This window comes from Medicago truncatula, chromosome 8 (assembly GCF_003473485.1).
Source record: "Medicago truncatula cultivar Jemalong A17 chromosome 8, MtrunA17r5.0-ANR, whole genome shotgun sequence".
Lineage (NCBI taxonomy): Eukaryota > Viridiplantae > Streptophyta > Magnoliopsida > Fabales > Fabaceae > Medicago > Medicago truncatula.
Window position 1 is genome coordinate 1,283,627 of NC_053049.1, and position 20,814 is coordinate 1,304,440.

The 20,814-nt window shown below is 32.2% G+C and overlaps 3 protein-coding genes across 5 annotated transcripts; 2 read left to right on the top strand and 1 right to left on the bottom strand.

Annotated features, from left to right (window-relative positions):
• The first annotated feature begins 678 nt into the window (after window positions 1-678).
• Window positions 679-9,984, top strand: LOC25500097 (lysine--tRNA ligase, chloroplastic/mitochondrial). Of its 2 annotated transcripts, XM_013588423.3 has the most exons (14): window positions 679-925; window positions 1,942-2,160; window positions 2,284-2,392; window positions 4,518-4,626; window positions 4,960-5,017; window positions 5,894-5,962; window positions 6,688-6,795; window positions 7,235-7,327; window positions 7,915-8,019; window positions 8,121-8,327; window positions 8,530-8,624; window positions 8,941-9,031; window positions 9,405-9,575; window positions 9,661-9,984. In XM_013588423.3, the coding sequence occupies exons 1-14, from the start codon at window positions 716-718 to the stop codon at window positions 9,751-9,753; spliced, it is 1,737 nt and encodes a 578-aa protein (XP_013443877.1). In that variant the 5' UTR covers window positions 679-715; the 3' UTR covers window positions 9,754-9,984. The 2 variants fall into 2 exon arrangements, 1 of the variants encoding a protein (XP_013443877.1); XR_003007476.2 differs by lacking the exon at window positions 9,661-9,984 and having other exon boundaries at window positions 8,949-9,031; window positions 9,405-9,442.
• Window positions 9,985-10,624: 640 nt separating this feature from the next.
• On the bottom strand, window positions 10,625-11,650 carry LOC25500098 (germin-like protein subfamily 3 member 4). The gene has a single exon (XM_013588425.3). The coding sequence runs from the start codon at window positions 11,592-11,594 to the stop codon at window positions 10,932-10,934; it is 663 nt and encodes a 220-aa protein (XP_013443879.1). The 5' UTR covers window positions 11,595-11,650; the 3' UTR covers window positions 10,625-10,931.
• A 2,074-nt stretch (window positions 11,651-13,724) lies between these two features.
• On the top strand, window positions 13,725-20,534 carry LOC25500099 (tryptophan--tRNA ligase, cytoplasmic). Of its 2 annotated transcripts, none has more exons than XM_039828964.1 (11): window positions 13,725-14,065; window positions 14,286-14,405; window positions 15,214-15,399; window positions 16,393-16,510; window positions 17,347-17,433; window positions 18,127-18,219; window positions 18,504-18,584; window positions 18,956-19,027; window positions 19,265-19,333; window positions 19,430-19,540; window positions 20,169-20,534. In XM_039828964.1, exons 1-11 carry the CDS (start codon window positions 13,848-13,850, stop codon window positions 20,172-20,174), a joined length of 1,161 nt encoding a protein of 386 aa, XP_039684898.1. In that variant the 5' UTR covers window positions 13,725-13,847; the 3' UTR covers window positions 20,175-20,534. The 2 variants fall into 2 exon arrangements, with proteins under 2 accessions (XP_039684898.1, XP_013443881.1); XM_013588427.3 differs by lacking the exon at window positions 20,169-20,534 and adding an exon at window positions 19,763-20,039.
• Window positions 20,535-20,814: the final 280 nt, after the last annotated feature.

The following is a 20,814-nucleotide window of genomic DNA, read 5'->3' on the forward strand; positions in this document are numbered from 1 at the left end:
TATAAATTTACGAGTATTTATAATATGATTTATTCTATTCTATTCGAGTGTACCTATTAAGATATTCAACTGTTACCAATCTGTGATAAATTTTATTTGCGGATACCATACATATAATTTTTTGGTTTTCTTGAATATGTCTAACCCGGGAAACGTTGGGTAAATACACCAATACCTTCTTAAAAAAAAGGATAAATTACTTTTTTGGTCCTCTAACTATTTAATTGGTATCAGATTGGTCCTCTAACTAAAAATTGATTTATTTCGGTCCTCTAAGTTTCTCACCGTTACTACATTTAATCATTTCTGTTAGTTTTATTCAAATAAACGTTAGGGTTTGTGTTATTTGGGTCCTCTAACTTTATTTATTAATATCATTTTGATCATATGCCTTGTTAATGTATTATGTTTAAATAGTGACTGATATTATTGGTAACTGTTATGGTTCATATGTACGTGTGAAACAGGAGGTCAGATACCACATACTAAGATAATATTCTCAGTATTTCTCTTTAAAATGGCACTATTTAAAAACTTTTAATTAATATTATTTTTTTAGAAATATATATATTTAACTTTTTTATTTAAATGATAATATTTTAATTTAGAATCTTTAAAAAATGCTTTTAGCAAATTACGAAAATAACCAACCAAGTCATAATAAACAGAGACACGTAAGCTGACATTTTGATACTCGATAGATAGAAAGAAAAAAATGGTGGAGGCGCTGAAACTGTTGAACCTAACATGGAACCCATTGAAGAACAATTTCATTCACGCATTTCGTCGAACACCTCGCACGCTTCTTATCCGCGCCTCTTCTTCTTCAACCACCTCCTCCGGTCGCAACCGCCGTAATTCTCCGTCGTCCTCCACCACTTCCACCTCCGATAGGGAGTCTATTCGAGCCATGCGCTTGAAGAAGGTACCTTGCTCTGATTGAGTGTATTTAAAACTTTCGTAATGTGAAAGTGTTCGCTGAATAACTTCAATGTTGTTGATTTTGCTGTTTACGTAGTATTTTTGGTTTCAAGCTTCAAAATTTTCTTTTTGAATGAAATTACAATTGTATTTTTGCTCCTACATTTTTTGTAAAAAAACTATTCTTATTGTATTTTACTTGGAATTTTGGTTTCTTGGTTATACAGTGAAAATTAATGAGTTGGAGATAGATAGAGATAAGATATATGATAGAACATTATTGCGTTCTTTGTAAAACGTGAGTTTGCGTGTTGTAAAGGGGAAACCAAACACACACTTAGTGGCGGGACTTGATTGTTGTTGTTATGGTGGTGGTGATGTAGTAGAAATTAAGACATGTCAGCTCTTTTAGGACAAACAACTTAATTAAGCATATGAAGCACGAATATAGACACGTCTACCGGATGTGACACAAACATGTTGACACTAATAGTAATTTGAGAAAATGACATAATCCAATGTAATAACATGCGTCGGTGTCGGACACCGGATACACATTCGATCAAAAGTGTCAGTGCTACTATTAAGCACTTATGGTATAAATACTTATCATATAAGTGGTTATGTATAAGTTATTTCTATAATAAAAGAAAAAAAAATATAGTCGAACTATTTTTATTTAAGCTTTAAGCAGTTTTCATAAGCTATCCTGGAGAGCTTATGAAAATAAGTTGAAAATATCCTATGGGAAAGTTCATAGGCTCTCGCAAGTAGTCGCACAAGTGCTTATGTGAGTATATAAATTCAAATAAGTCAATCCAAATTTCAAATAGGCCCCAATTTCATTGTTTGGGACTAAGTGGAACTCTCTCTGATTATGGTTAGTTTGAACAATGTGATGAATTTTTGTTGTGTTTTTGTCAAAGGGATAAACTAATGGTCTTTATTTTGGGAAAATTGTTTTCTCACTTGAACAACAAAATTTGTAATTTTTGCCAACTCTGCTTTGTATATTTGTAGGTTGAAGAACTTAGAAGCAAGGGGCACAATCCCTATGCTTATGAGTGGAACAAAACGCACAGTGCAAATCAGTTACAAGATATATATAAAGATTTAGGAAATGGTGAAGAAACTAATAGTGAGAATGATCATGTATCTATTGCGGGAAGAATTATCGCTAGGAGAGCATTTGGAAAGCTTGCCTTTTTGACACTAAGAGACGATTCAGGGACAATTCAGGTTTCTTACTCTTTTTACTGTCTTTGTACATGCACTTTAACTTTGAAAAGATATAAATTATATTTGTTCTTTATGATAAATGTTGTTGGTAGATTCTAACGGAAGTTAATATATATGTTTCAGCTCTATTGTGAAAAGGAGAGACTTGATGATCAGTTTGAGCAGTTGAAGGCATATGTTGATATTGGTGATATACTAGGTGCAAGAGGAACAATTAAACGCACAGAAAAAGGTATTACCTAGGAATTGGTTTTTTCGGTAAATTATTTCATGCATTGCAAATGCATGCTATATCTTCAGCCCAAAAGTCTATAGTTTATACTGGATTTGCATCTGATTTTTGTGTTACCACCATGTAAAAAATTAAAGTATGGACTTGCTCTTGACCAATGATTTTTGTGAATTCCTCTGTATCTGCCTTGTTTTCGATATATATACGTAAATTAAGATAAGATACTGAAAGTTTGCTTCCGACTTGATAAATACTAACTCTAGTATCTTAGTGAAGATGAGAGTTTTGGGACTTTATAATTTCATAAATGTTTCGCTTTTTAATTAAAAGAAGATTACAATGTAAACACTAAACACGTGTTTACTCCAACTGAAAGTCTTAACTTATCTCTGGTTGGATTAATTCAAACATTGTTTATTTGAGAACTTATCTCGGTGAATAGATAAGCTGACAGTTTTCTTACTAGACTTACTTTGCTCTGTCATCTTTGTTTCCGTTGTGTTTTTACCTTTCCTTGTGTAGCGTTAGCGTCTATGTAAGTCATGCTGCAGTTACTCTTGCATATGGTTTGCATAAATTTCAAGATTTGACTTGAACTAGTTACGATAATGGAAAGTTAGTTATTGAATAGCTAAACTTTTGAAGATTGATAGCTAAACTTTTGAAGATTAATATCCTTTCTCTTCATTGACTAAATTCCCTTTGACAAATCTAGTAGATAATTCATAATTTTCCTTTGCCTTTGTTTACTTTGGTCTCCACTTTTTCGCAGTTCCTTGTATGTTGGTCTGGGTTTTTAATTGATTAGGATTCATGAATAATTGGGAATCCATGTTTATTTTTTTTGGTACAATAAGCAAGGCCAATCAGTAAAGATCCCATATCTGGAGGGTAGTTCCTCCGAAACTTCCAAGTCTCACGATATCTAGCACCATAATTGGCTCAATGATCAGCACAAACATCACATTCCTTAAAAAAAATGTTGAATTTGCATTTTCCAGGGACAACTCATAAGCTCCAAAATCTCCATGGAAACATGAGCAAACATGCAGTAGCCAATAAACTGGGTCTCTTTCAACACAGAAACCACATTAAGACTATCTGTCTCACAAAGGATAGACTTAAAACCACAGTCCCAAGCCTGGGCTTCAATTAACCTTTGAGAATCTTGTTTATCAGCGCATTATTAATTAGCTCAACAAAACGTCGTAACAATAAGGATATTATCTAACAGATACGCTGTCTAAGTTGATCTTTAGAGAATATTTTAAAGTTTATATTAGTGATGCTAGTAAATATTGTAATAATGCAAACCTAGTGATTGCTACAACCAAAGATTGGATGTAATGTACAGAGAAACAAAACAAGTCTTTTAATTTAAATTGGAATTTCTTTTCGAATGTGCATTTTCCACCCTTAAAGCCCAAATGGATCTTGTGCTAGGGGCTTGTTATAGATGCAATAAAGTCAATCATAACCTCTTGTGAAAGTTGGTTGTTGACACAATGTTTTCTTCTTTTTGTGCCTTTGGCAACTAAATAAGATTTTAAATATAGAATCTTGAAGTCATTACATTGAATAGATATGTTAAACTCTGCCAACATATATTATATACGAGGAGGAATCAAGTCACTCAGGAAGTAACTCACTTTGAGTGGAGTTACTCTGCTTAATAACTCATTACATTGAATTCACCAATCCAAGGATATACAACTCAAAAACAACCATCTTTACTGCAATATCACTTGCCTATTATTTGGGACGGGCCAGTCTAGGGAGATACCTTTTTTTAAGTAAAGGGATAATTCGTTTTATGTTAAAGTGAATAAAGTGGAATGTTCATTTCAGTTTCAAGAAATCTAGAAAACCATTCTAATGAGTGAGGACAAATTAAGTTGGAAGATTAACTGTACTCAATGTTTGACTTGTATCTTTGTGGTCTTTCAAGAATTTTAAATGTGGTCTTTATCTTATTTTTATATTCTTTTATACATGTCATTTTCCTTTCACTTTTTACACACTGTAATTTGTAATAATTCAAGAAGTGCAAAAATAGGGGGGCATCCTTTTGAAATTTTCTTTAAATCGAGCTTTACCACCTTCTCATGTTATTTATTGTCTTCAGGGGAACTTTCTGTGTGTGTGCTATCTTTTGCAATCCTTACAAAATCTTTGCTTCCACTTCCTGACAAATATCACGGTCTAACTGATATAGATATACGCTATCGCCAGAGGTAAGCTTGTACCTCAATATTGTATCTGTTTCCCTTTTACTTGTTATCATTGCTGTTATACACTATTATTAATGCATTTGGTATTTTATCAGTGATGTTTCTTTCATTAAAATTCTTTTGTACTACATAGTTCTCTTCTTCTACCTTATTCTATTTTTGTTGGAGTATATCAAATCCCATGTTCTTTCTTACTTTTTCATCTCTGGTAAATAGTTTCATCTTTCATTCTTTTTAATCTCTCTGGTAAATACTTTTTCATCTCACCCTTGGACTGAAAATTGGACAGCCCGTTTTACAAATATCTCTTCATGTTTTCTGTCTACTTGTGGTTAGGTATGTAGATATGATTGCAAATCCAGAGGTAGCTGATGTGTTCCGCAAAAGAGCCAAGGTAGTTTACTTTCTAAACTTTATCTGCTTAAGGAAATCATTGCTGCTTCTCTTAGTTATATATTAAAATTTTATGTTTTATTGTCGAATAAGACAATCTAAAATAATAGTCTAGGAATAAAACTCAATGAATAACAAGTAGGTTATTATTGCAATTCAACATATATAGGAAGTGTATTTTTCGTTAAGCCCGAAATGTCGCAGTTTCTATGTTTCTCTCTTTCACTTCGTCAAAATAAAATAAACTAGATGGTAAAAAGATGTGGCTGCAACTTAGTCTTCATATCTTTAAATGCAAGTTACCAGCCATGTCATATATCTCAACCTCAACCAGTACATGTGTGCCTGCGCTAAATCTTTGCTATTATATAATTATCCTTCAAGTTTTCAATTAGGGTGATTAAGGATGAAAGCTATAAATAATCCTTGTATTATAATTTATACTATACTATTCTTCAAATTTTTGGTTTTCAAATTATATTTGTATTAGAATGTATTTGGTCATTAATAGGTTGTAATACATTATGATTTACATCAGCATCTGCTGATATATCTCTATTATTTATCATCATGATTGCTATAAATGTTTTGGAGTGGAATTTTGGTAAAACGATTGGGTATGTGCTAATTATCTTTGGGCTTTGAGGTTGCAATAAATTATGATACACATCAGCACCTTTATCTTGTTACTGTTATGCTACTTTTTTTTTTGCTTGTATGCTGTTAATTAACGGATATATGATTTGTACATTTATTACCGTAGCCTCACATTATCTTCTTCTGCTGATATATTGTTTACAAGAGATACTTCATTTATCCATGACCAAGCATTTAGCTACTATCTGTATTATTTTTCTGATCAATTCAATTAATGTAGGTTGTATCAGAGATAAGGAGGACAATGGATTCTTTAGGTTTCGTTGAGGTTGAAACTCCAGTTTTGCAGGTTTGTGGATTTTCATTGTACCTACTCAATTTTTCTTTGCAGGAGAAGTACTTGTGGGGAATCTGCTGGTTATTTAATTGAAATATGTTATATTATTAGCTATTATTTATTATTTAATATTTGTAAAATGCTAAGTGCGTCAGTGTCTCATAAGTAATTTTGATATTTTAACAGGCTAGTTTGGTAGGCATTATATACTCTTATGATTATTCTCATATTTATGCATTGGTCTGGCTCTCTTGAAAGTCAGATTGATATAGGAGTGTTAGCATCTCAATTAAATGTCATTGTGCCACCTGTTACTATTTTTGTTAATTATATCATCATTAGTTGTGATTTTACTCAACTAACTATTTGATGATAAGAACCTTGACCAATTTGCCTCCTCTTTTTGCCTTCAGTGTTTTTGTTTGACTCCTTGGCATTACCAATTTACTACTAAACTTTTGATGGTAACTAGATGACGGTGCTTCTAAATACTTATCAAGTAGCCATTCATTTTAGAAATCTATTTCATCACCTTCTTGCCATTTTTTTAATGTTCACTCAAATGTTTCTTTCTGTTGTAATTCAGTACATTTTGTTTATGTTTAGACTATTATGTCTTCTATTTAGCAATACAATTATATGATGTTTGTTTATGTTTCTTTCTGTTGAAATTCAGTAGCATTTTGCACATGGAGGTTTTTTTTTTTCTTTCTTTCCTGATTAATTTCATTGACTAGGGAGAAGCTGGGGGAGCCGAAGCTAGACCATTCGTGACATACCACAATTCTCTTGGAAGAGACTTATATTTGAGAATTGCGACTGAATTGCACCTAAAGAGAATGCTGGTGAGATTTTTATTTTTATTTTATTTGTAAAGTCCTTGATCAGTTTACATTCAGAAAAAAGCTTACAAAAGCGTTTTTTTTTTTAATGCAAGGAAATGTTGAGGAATCAACATCTTTTTATCTTATTTAGTAAGGATTAAGGATTTAGTGCTATATTCATCACGAGTAAGGTTTAGTGTTCATCCCAAATGTAATGCAAAAGAATTAGATTAATAGTCCTAGATATTGATTCTAATTATTGATCTGTCTGTACAGTATAATAATTAGAATACATCCTTTCCTTCCAAGGAGAACTTCACTTGTTTTAGCTGTCAACTTTTTGAAAAACTTATGTCTTGATCATGGGACATCCTCTAGTAATAATTAGAGATTGTGCACATAAACAAGGTTATTGATTTAGTCTAGCTGTTAACCATTTTAAAGTTTTTCTTTATGGCAGGTGGGTGGGTTTGAAAAAGTATACGAGATTGGTCGAATATTTAGAAATGAAGGAATATCAACTCGTCATAATCCAGAATTTACAACTATAGAGGTAAATCAAAGTTTAAATTTAATAAGTGAGATTTTGAAGCTTCCATTACTTATGATTTGATGTTATTTTGGATATCACGCATGGCACAGCCATTGGAGTTGTTGCCACGTGACTGGTGGTCATGGATTTGAGTCATGTAATTAGTCTCTTGCAAATGCAAGGTAAAACTACCTACAAATATGCAATTGATTTGTAATGGGAAAGGGTTGTGAATCCCATTATGGCAAGCACTTGGCTGCCCTCTTATATGCTTTGTTGCCAATCTTCACATATCTAATCCCAAGATCAAATAAAAAACAGGGTTGTTCAAGCATCCAACATTCCAACAACCCTCGTGAAACTTTTTCAAATCCTAATGTGAATCAACAATTGTCTTTTCAAATGTTCCCTGAAAATTTAAGTTAGTTTTAGTACTTGAGACGGGCATATATAATGTTTCCCTCCCCTAACTTTTCATAGCTTAGGCTTTCAAGCTAGTTGTTTTAACAATGTTTACATGATATTTTAATTTGTATTATTTTATAGTTTGTACTTCTCACTGTATCTTGAATTATATCTGAAATGTATTCATATTAGTTAATTTTTAGATGTATGAAGCATACTCAGACTACCAAAGCATGATGAATTTAGCAGAGGAAATTGTCACTCAGTGTGCTCTTGCAGTTCACGGAAAGCTTACCGTTGATTATCAGGTAAACATTGTTCTTGCCAGCCTAAAACTTCAACAGTCTTCTCTTTAAATTTCATTTTTTAATAACAAATTTGTTGAAGCGGGTGTAATGATTCTGTACAGGGAGTTGAGATATGTTTGGAAAGGCCCTGGAGGAGGGAGACCATGCACAATCTTGTTAAAGAAATTTCCGGGATCGATTTCGATGAATTGGGAAATGATCTCGAGGTTGCAAAACAAGCTACTCTGAGTACCCTTGGAAAGAATCTTGATAACAAGGATAAAGCTTCCATTGAAGCATGCCAATCTGCCGGCCACCTACTTAACGAGGTTGATTGGCTTCACATTTTATCTTTGATATAGGCAATATTTTATTCATTTTATTTGATAAAGCTTGTTATATTTGCAATTAATCAAATTTTTGAGGTGGTGATATATATTGACATCCCTTTCTGGCAACATTTTTTACATTTGTTTTATTGTCAATTTGAACTTGCATACATTGACTAGTCTGTTTCTATTATGTATTTAGGTTTTTGAGATATATGTAGAACCAAAGCTCATCCAGCCTACATTTGTTTTAGACTACCCAATCGAGATATCTCCATTGGCTAAACCACACCGCAGGTATACACATTTTAGAAGATATTGTGTAATGTTCATTATGTTCTTTGCTGTTATTGATTTTGTTGAGTCTTTTACCCAAAGTACCATACAATTTGGATCTCTTATCAGCATTCTTTTACAACTTTCTATTCCATTTCATTGAAGTTAAAATTTTCTGTTATCAATTGGCTTTGCCCCTTGTTTTCTTCACAAAAGTCAAATTTTCTAATCAATTCATATTATTCCTGGATTTTGATCACCATTGTTCACTACTTTTTGTTGCAACATTTCCTGTTTCTAGATACTATCTTTAATCTTACACTTGATCCTCCATTAGATCCACAGGTTTGACTGAGAGGTTTGAACTTTTCATTTGTGGTCGGGAACTAGGCAATGCATTCTCCGAATTGACTGATCCTATAGATCAGGTAAGCTTCCGAACTTTTCACATTCAGGCATCTCAGCTTGTATTGGTTTAACTAACCACAAACAAAAAACGATGTGTTCGTCGTCAACTATTTCTCATCCTATACAACGTGGGAAAAAAAAAAAAAAAAAAACCTAGTAGGAGATGAATATAAGATAATTTTATGACTTCTCTGCATGTTACGATGTGGGTTTATCTTCATGTGATTGTTAGTTTAGAAGAGTTTATCTTATTCTTTTGTTGTATCTGCAATAACACCTTAACTAGATGGCATGGATAACAAAAAACAATCATTTACACATATTTAATGACTTACCAACATAGCAATAGTTTGAGGGTGAACAAAATGGTTGCATTTTTTTTTTACCTGGCAGCGAGGACGCCTAGAAAATCAAATTAGACAACATGAAAAGAAAAAAGCAGCTCTTTCCACAAATGGTGATAAAAAAGAGGGAATAGAGAATGAGGATGATTCGTACGATGTGACTCTTGACGAAGATTTCCTAACGGCTTTGGAGTATGGAATGCCTCCAGCTTCTGGAATGGTACATAATCTGTTTGCATGTCTTTGTTTGGTTAATTTTTTTCCTTCCTTTTAACTTTCATTTACTAAGATTATATTCCTTCCAGGGACTTGGGATTGACAGGCTGGTGATGCTTTTGACAAATTCTCCCAGCATTAGAGATGTAATAGCCTTCCCAGTACTCAAGGTCCAACAATAAGGACAGTTTTGTTATTTTAGCAGTTAATGTATATCAGAATAATAGAGCTCTCCATCATCATTATTTACTTTCCTTCAAAAAAATATTCATCATTATTTACTATTTCTAATGTCATTGTTTTAATTATCATTATCATTTTTAATTCATTTGAATTATTTGTATACCACATGGAATTTGATTAAGGATGAAAGTTTTTCCTTAGTTGAAAGAGCATTATGAATTCAAAGGTTATCTTGTCTTGGCTTAATTATTTTGATGGTTCCTCAAGTTATGTTATTATATTTAATTTAGTTGTATTGTATGCATGTATTATTTAATTTTTACAAGAAAAATACATGTTAGACTAGAAACTTTATATTTAATAAAATATATAACAAAAATACGAGGCTGAAAAATTAAGCGTGGTTCACGACTTCACACTTATGATTCACCATGAAAAATAGATATACACAAGGGAAATATATAACAAAAGAATTTATTCACCAATGAATTAATTTGTTTTTTGCAAATTTAATCAGCATTAGTGCAATCATAATATTATTAATTGGAAATATAAACTCCAAGCATATTAAGAAATAACATTATTCCCAAGCATTGTTGTATAAACATTGACAATGTTTTTTTTTTTTTTCTTCCTTTTCTAGTTAGCTTAATAAATAATACATAAAGTCTTGTCTAGTTGTAATTTTTAATTTAGTTGTATTGTATGCATATATTATTTAATTTTTACAAGAAAAATACATGTTACACTAGAAACTTAAAATTTGATAAAAATATATAACAAAGAAAATACTAGGCTGAAACATTAAGCGTGGTTCACGACTTCACCCTTATGATTCACCATGAAAAATAGATATACGCAAGGGAAATATATAACAAAAGAATTTATTCACAAATGAACTAATTTGTCTTTTGCAAATTTAATCAGCGTTAGTGCAATCATAATATAAACTCCAAGCATATTAAGAAATAACATTATTCCCAAGCATTGTTGTATAAACATTGACATTGTTTTTTTTTTCCTTTTCTAGTTAGCTTAATAAATAATACAGAATGTAACTTGGACCATCTCAATAACCAAACAAAATCAAAACTATATTCGTTTATTCACTGTAAGAATTGACTTGAATTAGAGAACCAATACTTAAGAAGTCAAAAGGCAGCAATATTATGAATGGCTAAGAGGTTGAACTGATAACATCACCATGAACTTGAGAAGCAGAAAGTGAGATAATTTTCTTTTTCAGCTTTTCTACAGATTCCAATGTTGTGTCAAAAGTTGTAGGAATGATAGATACTTGTCCAGGATTTTGACTATTGTACACTGAGTAGACAATAGCTTCTTCAAAACCTTGATTGAGAATGTAATGGAACAAACCTTTAGGAAAAACACAAACGTCACCAACTTTGAGAACATTTTGGAAAACTTGATTTTGTGTATCAATAAACCCAACTAGTAATACACCTTTTTTAACAAAGATCATTTCAGTAGCTCGAGGATGATAATGGAAGTTTACTAAGCCATCATTATCGATATCGATTCTTCCAATCGAGAGACCAAGAGTGTTCAGCCCTGGAAACTCAGCAGCAGTGACAAGTTTTACGGATGCGCCAAAAATGTCCATAGAACTAGCGTTACTTAATTCATTGGTTTTGAAATCTTGAGCTGTTACATTAGCTGGATTTTTGCAAGGTAGACCATTGATGAATATGGTTTGTTTATTTGGTGAAATTGATGGACATGTGTCTTGTAGGTTGTCACAATCTGCTAATGAAACTTGGATTTTGGTTAAGAGATTAAAAAAGAACACAAAGAAAATGTTGTAAACAAAGGATTTCATCTTGAATTTTCTCTACTGGGTGAGTATATTTTCTTGCACCTTATTATGATGGATTTGAATAAATTATCCACTTCAATTCATATCATATATATAGTATATAAGCGTTGTACACAATAAAGTTCTTGATGTGAGACTTTGCTAATGTGGATTGCAAGTAATGATACATAGTCTTGGAGTTCAATTCTTGATTTGAAGTATAATGTAAGAAGTGTATGCTTGAAACAAAGGAAACATTGATTCATTTGAGTTAATTTGCACCATGACCTATAGTTAAATTCCATTGTTATGTCTGAAACTTGAAGGTTTGTATGGTTAACAAGAAATCCCATGTGTGGATCATCAATGATGTTCACTATAATTAGTAGAAGCTATTTGAGGAATAATAGGGATTTGGTTATCATTTTCAATGGTCAAATTCAAGTAAGTTATGCAGTCAAATTTTAGGCTATGTATCTATTTTGGATAGGACATATTTTTTAGTTAACTATAAGTTTTAAAAATTTCAAGGTAAATTTCCTTTGTACTCATTCACTCCTCCTATTATATTGATCTAAGTAAAAGTGAAGTGCAATTAACAGTACTTTAAAAGTATTAAAAAGTTAAAGGGTATCCAGTAGAATCTTTTTTATGGCAAAGTATTATTGATAATGACAATCATGTATTATTTATACATTAGTGTATATGGACTTTGTGTACTAGGCAAACAGTAACATGACGACAGTATAACAAAAAATTGATATATGAGCAAGGCTTGACTTATATATATGCAATGAAAACGGTTTGATTTACCACAATCACAATGAAAACTTTATAGTTCATGAAAATAAGCTAAAGTTGTTCTTAAAAGTTGGAAAATTGTGTTTGGTAAAGAGGGATTTTAGTTGTTCTTAAAATTTGTATCCAAGCTATAAAAACATATCAGTTGTTGCTCGGAGCATGAAAAATAATGTTACTAATAATATATATTTTAGATATAAATTGAACATTTTTTCTTTTTATGAACAACTCTAACCTTGTTATAAAATTATTTGGAGACATTATAATTTATAATCAACTCTAACCTTCTATAAAATGGCTAAAGAAGTTATAACTTTGTGTTGTCCTCGTCCTGTAATGTTCTTCTGAGGTAAGTTTGTTTCCTTTAAAAGAAACAAATCTTATAAGAAAACAGAGTCAAGATCATCTCTATTTATTATCCATTTGTTTTTAACAAATGAAAATGATTTTAACTCCAAAAAAATATAATGCGGATCATTATAAGATTGATTTTAACAACCAATTGGGGTTAACTTAGTAAGCGGAACAAGACACGTTATGATGTCGTACCAACGTGTTAAGACATCGTGTCTGACATCTTGCTAGAACTAATGTTTTAAAAAATGCAGTCAATACATGTTTAAAACTCCAACAATTTCTACTAAAACTATGTTCATGCGTCTACTTCTCCTTAGCAATGATGTTAAATCATCCTTAATTAACTCTTTAGATTAATGAAGTGAAATCGATTCTTAATTTCTACTAAAACTATTTTCATGACGTCTACTTAAACCCGTCCTTAATTAACTTTGGGAAATGTTAACTAGTGCACCGAAAGTTAAACACTTTAAATGGTAACTTTTTCTAAAAGTTTGTGTAATAAAGTGCATTGAAAATTGAACACTTTGACATTATTAAAGAGATATTACTTAATTTAGAAAGCTTAAAGAGTGATCCGAGACACTCGTTAACAAGATCCATTAACTTTTTTGTATAACGGAAAAAACTACTACCTCCGGTCCTTAATAGAAGAAAATTTTTTTGAAAAAAAAATTCGGTCCTATTTATAAGAAAATGTCACAACTTTTAAGGTGTAAGTTATTGCTTAAATGACTTTTCTATCCCTATTTAATGTTTCTCTTTTAGATATTAGTGAGTGTATTTAATGTTTCACAATTTTTAATGAAGGTATATTTGTAAAAGTATTCAAAAAATTACATTAATCAATGAATGCATTGATTTTGATGATTTTTTGTTTTTGTTGCTTATAATAAGGTCCCGAGGGAGTAATCAACAATTTCAGGGGGATTTTGCATTTTCTCTAAATTTTTTATATATTTTTGGCTGTTTACTATATAAAGACATTAGTTTTTTGAGGAAAAAAAAAAAAAGACAACTATTGTGTAAGGTTTTAACTAAACACTTGAAAACCTACTCTGAACTTATCTATCACCAACTTCACGCGCCGGCGGCAACAATCTCCGACCACCGGAGAAAATGGAAGCATCAACTGAAACTAACAACAAATTCAGTGAAGAGGAGCAGGTGGTCACTCCATGGGAAGTTGCCGGCAACGGAGGCAAAATCGATTACGACAAACTCATCGACCGTTTCGGTTGTCAAAGAATCGATCAATCTCTCGTTCAACGCGTTGAGAAACTCACTTCTCAGCCCGCTCATGTCTTCCTCCGTCGCAACGTCTTTTTCGCTCACCGGTATCATTTCCTCTCTTTATACACTTCTGATTGAAAATCGGTATCTGACATGTGTCATTGTGACATGACACTGTCATACTTAATTACATTGAATTATGTGATTTCATGAAATTATTATTTGTATGTGCTGTGTGTTATGTTGGAGTCTGTGCTTCGTAAGTTGAATATGGAATTTTAGTTGATAATGTGAATTTTTTTGTTGTTGATTTGTGTGTTGCAGTGATTTTGCTGAGATTTTGGATGCATATGAAAAGGGAGAGAATTTTTATTTGTATACGGGACGTGGACCTTCTTCTGAAGCTTTGCATTTGGGTCATTTGATTCCATTCATGTTCACAAAGTGAGTATTTTCATAAAGAAATTTGATTCAAGTGTGTAAATTTGGTGTCACATTTATCTAATTATGAGTTCGAGAGTGTATTATTTTAGGATTAAGGGAGTGATTTGGTAAAATATCTAGTTAAGTTTAAGTTCTTATTCAATAGCAGGTTGGGTAGCTCGACTAGTTTTAGCTAAGCGTTGAAGGAGTTAAAGGATCTGGGTTCATCCCCAGTGAAGGAGAAAATGGAAACATAACAACGAATTACTAACACTTGTGTATTCCAAAAAAAGAGTTTTTATTCAATAGGGGCTCAAACCTTTTACATTTGAAATAAATAGTTAATCGAAATTTGTATATGTGTTGTGTTTTATGTAATTATTATGAGTGTGAACAACTTTATTAAGGTATAAGCTATTTCTAGTGTAGAAGTTTTCATATATTATACTTCATTTGTGTTGCCATACGATTAAGAAAGTGAAATCTAAAGTTGTTACTACTTATTATTATGTGACATTCTTTAGTGCCATTGGAACAAGACGAATCAGAGTTCAATTTGTACCACCTCAGTTATGTGTAGATCATTACTGTCTCACATTCTAGCTACATTTTTATTGTCATAAAGTGCCCCCAAGTAATCACACTATCTTGTTCATCTTTTTTTAGTGATGTAGCTATGCTTAAATGTTAGGTTAATAGAAATTAAATAACGGTGGTGCAAAATTAGATACTTAAATAAGTGGATTATGGAAATGAACCTGAGTTCAAAGTTTTGGTGATTCCTGAGGATGTTTGTTGACGACTTAATGTGGTGGTAAATGCTGTGTAGGTATTTGCAAGAGGCTTTTAAGGTTCCTCTGGTTATACAGCTCACTGATGATGAGAAGTTCTTGTGGAAAAATCTTACTATAGAGGAGAGCCGAAGACTTGCGAGGGAGAATGCAAAGGATATCATTGCTTGTGGTTTTGACGTATCAAAGACATTCATCTTTTCTGATTTCGATTATGTTGGCGGGTGAGTCACTTGTAATATAAAATATAAATGCATGTTTTCTCTTGAAGTTTCTTTTTCAAGCATGTTTGTCTATTATTTCTTGAGATTTTGTAGAATTTTGGATTATTTGTAGTTGCAGGAATTTCATAAGAACATATATCTATACACTACTTGAAAATTGATCTAATAAGAACTAATTTCACCTGCAAACTTAAGAATGTGATTTAAAATGAATTCTGAATTAGGAAATGGAAATGATTTCATGCTTTCTACACTATCACATCAGTTGATCTATTTTATGATGATTCGAAAAAGATTTGCTGATGTTGTCATATGCCTAACATAACCTTTATCATTTTCTAGGCTTAATGCAACATAGACAGTTGTTTGGATTCATGATATCTAAGTGATTATTATTTGATGGCACCTAAGAACAAAAACTATAATCAAATCCTGTGCACAATTGTATTTTTCTATGAATGTTTGTGGTTAAGCACAGACCAGAAATATTCTTCACTGTACTGTGCATTATTAACTATTTTGGGTCCCATATTTAGAAATAATGGTTGGTTGTTTAAAATTTAAATTGATTTGGGGCTTATATTCGTACACATCATGATTGAGAAAAAAATGAGTGAATTTTGAATTCAGTTGTCTCTGTTCTAAAATAAATGTTGCTGGAGAAATTTCACAATCTGATATCCTTTTTAATTTAAACACACACAGATGTTTATAACTCCCGTCATCTTAGAACAATAAAGTTCTATTAAGAGAAAAATGGAAGAACTTTGATATTGTTTCTGATGAAAATGATTTTCATTGTATAATTTTAGTTATTACACTTGTATTTATTGATTCTATTAGGCTTAACTGAACCTACATATACAGTTACAATTACAGTTGCAGTTACCTAACGGTAAACTAACTACTACAACTGTTAGGAACAGAAAAACAATAACAACACTGATTGCATCGCTAATCACTACACACTGACAGAAGAAATTCCTTTTCCAGTGCCTTCTACAGAAACATGGTACAGATTGGAAAGCGTGTGACGTATAACCAGGTTGTTGGCATTTTTGGGTTCATTGGGGAAGATCATATTGGAAAAGTTAGTTTTCCACCTGTGCAGGTATGGTCCATCTCTTCCCCGTGTAAAATGTACCTGTCATGAAATATTTCTGCTTAATTTTTAATTTACACGTTTTCTTTTGTGTGGGCTTGGACCATTAGTGTTGGCTTCCCATGTCACTTTATCTTCATTTTCACTAATACAAGATTATCATAATGCATCGTTCTAAATGTTGCGTTGAGCTGTGAGTTCTTATTGGGAAGCTCTTTCATCTGGCTGTTTGTATTGTTCTTCAGATTAAGCTGTGCAGTTGTTATTGTCAAGTGGGGACCAAATAATATTTTTGCCATATTATCACAGGATTTTGTACTAACGAATCATTTTCCCCATCAATATCTGTTGTTGCTATTGTCATCTTGACATTAAGGTATATGTAGACGAGAATATATTCTATGCTTTAGTAATAGTATGAGTCTGGATAAAATTATAAATGGGTTAGGATTCATAGACATGAGTGCAAGACTTCAATAAGTTCATGCATAATGTGAAGATGCCATTCAACAATTTAATCATGAGATATTATCAAGTTGATAATTTCTTCTAGATTTCTAGCACTTCGGTTATTGGTGAGTCAAAAATGAAATATTCAACAATTCTTATGGTCAATAAAGAATTATAAACCTCAGCTTTAGGTTTTCAGGCATCAGATGGATCTTCATCTACATACTGTGAACTTTTATGCAATCCTGGGTTTGTAAACTAGTGTTATATGTGTTTGTTTTTAACGTACATGCATTGCGTTAGTTTCTTTTTATGATCCTGTTCATTTGACAATGATACATATTTTGCGTTTGTTACTTGGAAATGGTTCCATGCGCTTTGTTTTGTTTATGCAGGCAGCTCCATCATTTCCTAGTTCATTTCCGCATCTATTTGAAGGCAAAGGGAATCTCCGTTGTTTAATTCCTTGTGCAATCGACCAGGTTTGTTTGTCTGATGTTTTTATATGAAATAGTTGATTTCATTTAAGATGGACTAGTATGACCATGGTGATATCAGGACTCAAGTTCCTATGTTTCTGTAAACTTCTTGCTTTGCTTTTGAGACATCATTATGTTCAAACACACCTGTAGATATTGAATGGAAAAAGAAAATCATAAAAATGATCTGTTTTAACTAGTGTTGTCAAATATCGGTGTTTTTGGGCTATCTGCCATGCCCAATTTTGGCCGATATGGTGGGATTTTCCTCCATAATACGATATGGTGGAGCCACAAAGTGGCCCATATGGCAGGATTTTGGCTCTCTGCCATGGACTGCCATCCGCCATCAACAACACTGCTTTTAACTTAACAGCAATTGGCATTTTCTTCTCTTAGGTATTTTATACCTTAACTATGTGTTATTAAAAGATGCGATCAAGAGCTGCTGCTAATATCTACTCAAGCGGTTCCCTATGCCCTTTGCAATGTAACCCGATGTTCATGTCATCTTTTCTTTCTAATATCTTCCATGCGGACATTGTCATGCTTTTTCTCGGCATAAAATGTGATCTTGGATGCATGTGCATTGTAAACTTTACCTGTTCTTTTGTAACTGTGTTTCTTTATGACAACTCCAGGATCCTTATTTTAGAATGACATGATTGTAACTGTGTTTCTTTATGACAACTACAGGATCCTTATTTTAGAATGACACGAGATGTTGCTCCTAAAATCGGATACAACAAGCCTGCTTTGATCGAATCATCATTTTTCCCTGCATTACAGGTATTATTATGTTGCAAAAAAATGGCAATTTATCAAATTAAGACAAACTAATATTGTTCAAGTTCGTGTATATATTTGCCGTTGCATTTGCTCTCATATATTTTGCTAATACAAACATCGGGGGTCATAGTCATTAATCTGCATTTTCATGAATCTCATTTGGGACACAATCAATATATGTAGCCTTCGAAATTTTCTCTCTGATAATAATCTCTTCCTGCATAACTGTATGTTTTGTTCTGCCTGTTTGCTCAATGCTTTTTTCGAATATAACTGGTTTGCAGGGAGAAACAGGAAAAATGTCTGCAAGTGATCCCAATTCTGCAATATATGTGACTGATTCTGCAAAAGATATAAAGAATAAGGTTTATTTCTGAGTTCGTTTTAAAGCTTTGATTTATAATGTAATGTTTACATTTAGGCATTGTAGATCTATCTGTACATTGTGATACTAATTAGCTCTAGAATCTTCATCTGTCGATGTTGTTACTACTAGTGTATATGCAAGATACAAAAGGGTTTGCTTACAATCTTCCTTGAAATGTTCAGTCTAGTTACCTAGCACTAGATCCCACTCTAGTAAATCTTGTGCTATAATAATGATGATCATAAAATCTATTAATTTGTGCTCTTCTCCCCGCTATGCTTCACACTCTTTCTGAGCAAACTCTTTCTCATTTTTTTTGCATCCACTTTGTAAGTTCATCACACACTGTATACGTGTGGCTATCTGCAGGTAAACAGATATGCATTCTCCGGCGGGCAAGATTCTATAGAAAAACATAGACAATTAGGGGCAAATCTTGAGGTAATGTAAGTTCTTATTGATTTATTTTCATGAAGAGTTCGTTGTTTCCTTGTAACAAATACGTAAACAAGAGTCAAAATGGATTAATTTGATATATGTTTTAATCTTGCAAAAACTGATATAATCCCATGCTCCATTTGTGGCCAGTCAATTCCTTTGTCTTTCTTTGGTACTTCTTAGTCTTTACATTTCGTTATAGCTCAAGATTTTAAACATTTGATGGATGACATTATTCAGGTAGATATACCTATCAAATACCTTTCTTTTTTCCTGGAAGATGATGCTGAACTTGAACACATAAAGAAGGTCATATTTCTATCCTTTTTGCTATATTATTTTTACATTTATCTAAAGAAAGACTTGTTTAATTTCTTCTCTGACAAGTTTACCATTCTCTTTTAGGAGTATGGAGCAGGACGCATGCTAACTGGTGAGGTGAAGCAACGTCTAATTCAAGTTTTGACAGAAATAGTGGAGAGACATCGGACGGCTCGAGCTAATGTGACTGAAAAGGTACCAACTTGTTCATTTGTAATTCATGTTATGTATTTCAATATTTATTTGTTGATATGAGCGCATTTCAGTGTCTGAAATTATTATCAAAACTAATTGTATGCTGGGTTGCTATTTTTCTACCTCATATCTGTAAGATTAGCAGGATTGAAGCTTTCTGTTCAGTTTATCACTTATATGCTCCAAAACTTACTTAGTCTTCATTTTCCTTATTTCTTTCAGATGGTGGATGCATTTATGGCTGTCAGGCCACTTCCCCACATGTTTGACTGAAGAAGTCACCTTAATTAACTCTTAATTAACAGTTCAGCGTGCTCTGCAAGTTTTTGATTAAAAATGATAGAGATTATTCTAATACTCATTCTTAGACTTTGAAGGATAAATGCATCATGTTTTAATCTTTCAAATTGCTCATATCTCAATTTGCAATTTGCGTATTCCAGAAAAATACCTTATCTTCATATTTCACTAGACGCTATTTTGATATTTTTGTATTTCATGTTTTCAGAGCATTACTAATGATGGTCAAATTGGGTATCTCAAACCAAATAAAAAAAATGTCTTTTTATTGAAAAGTATCAGATTTTGCCTGCTTATCAGAATTATTGAATTATAAAATTAATGGCAGATTTGAAGCAAGATTCAAAAAGGTTCATGGTGGATTTAGGTTGTGAGAGTTCTGGGTTTTTGTTGTGTTGAGTTTATGGGGAAGAAAAGGATAAAGGTGGATTTGAGTCAAGATAATGAAGAAAAGGGGATTGAAGACATGTGATTCTGGGTTAAGAATAATGGGATTGAAGAAAAATTTACATAAGTGTCATCTGATCTGAATCAGCTGGTTGGTCTATTTGCCTCAGTCAAATTTATTGCTATAGGGTCGTACAATAAAATTTATTGTTTCATTCATATGGTGGTGGTGTATATACAACCATACTATAAATTGATTTTACCATAAACACATACTAAAATAAAAATAGCAATTGGTGACATGATAGACATGTGCATTTGAAACCTATTACCAGCATGTCCTAATCGCATTTCCATTTCTCCATATACAAACTTATTCCCTACTTTATTGAAAAGTATCAGATTTTGCCTGCTTATCAGAATTATTGAATTTGAGTTCTATTGTTTTTTGGATCTAGGATGTGTTGTTAATGACGATATGTCACATCAGATTGCCTACTATTGATTGTATATGCTTTGAATGAATGTATTAAATTATGAGTTGAGGAAAATTAATGGAAGAAGAATTATTATTTTCGCCTAAAAAA

Excerpts from the sequence above, each read along its gene's own strand:
- LOC25500097 (XM_013588423.3), top strand. The coding sequence starts at position 716 with ATGGTGGAGGCGCTGAAACTGTTGAACCTAACATGGAACCCATTGAAG. Across the intron at positions 2,161-2,283 it reads ACGATTCAGGGACAATTCAG|CTCTATTGTGAAAAGGAGAG; the intron begins GTTTCTTACTCT and ends TATATGTTTCAG. Across the intron at positions 6,796-7,234 it reads TGCACCTAAAGAGAATGCTG|GTGGGTGGGTTTGAAAAAGT; the intron begins GTGAGATTTTTA and ends TCTTTATGGCAG.
- LOC25500098 (XM_013588425.3), bottom strand. The coding sequence starts at position 11,594 with ATGAAATCCTTTGTTTACAACATTTTCTTTGTGTTCTTTTTTAATCTC.
- LOC25500099 (XM_013588427.3), top strand. The coding sequence starts at position 13,848 with ATGGAAGCATCAACTGAAACTAACAACAAATTCAGTGAAGAGGAGCAG. Across the intron at positions 14,066-14,285 it reads AACGTCTTTTTCGCTCACCG|TGATTTTGCTGAGATTTTGG; the intron begins GTATCATTTCCT and ends TGTGTGTTGCAG. Across the intron at positions 17,434-18,126 it reads TTCCTTGTGCAATCGACCAG|GATCCTTATTTTAGAATGAC; the intron begins GTTTGTTTGTCT and ends TGACAACTACAG.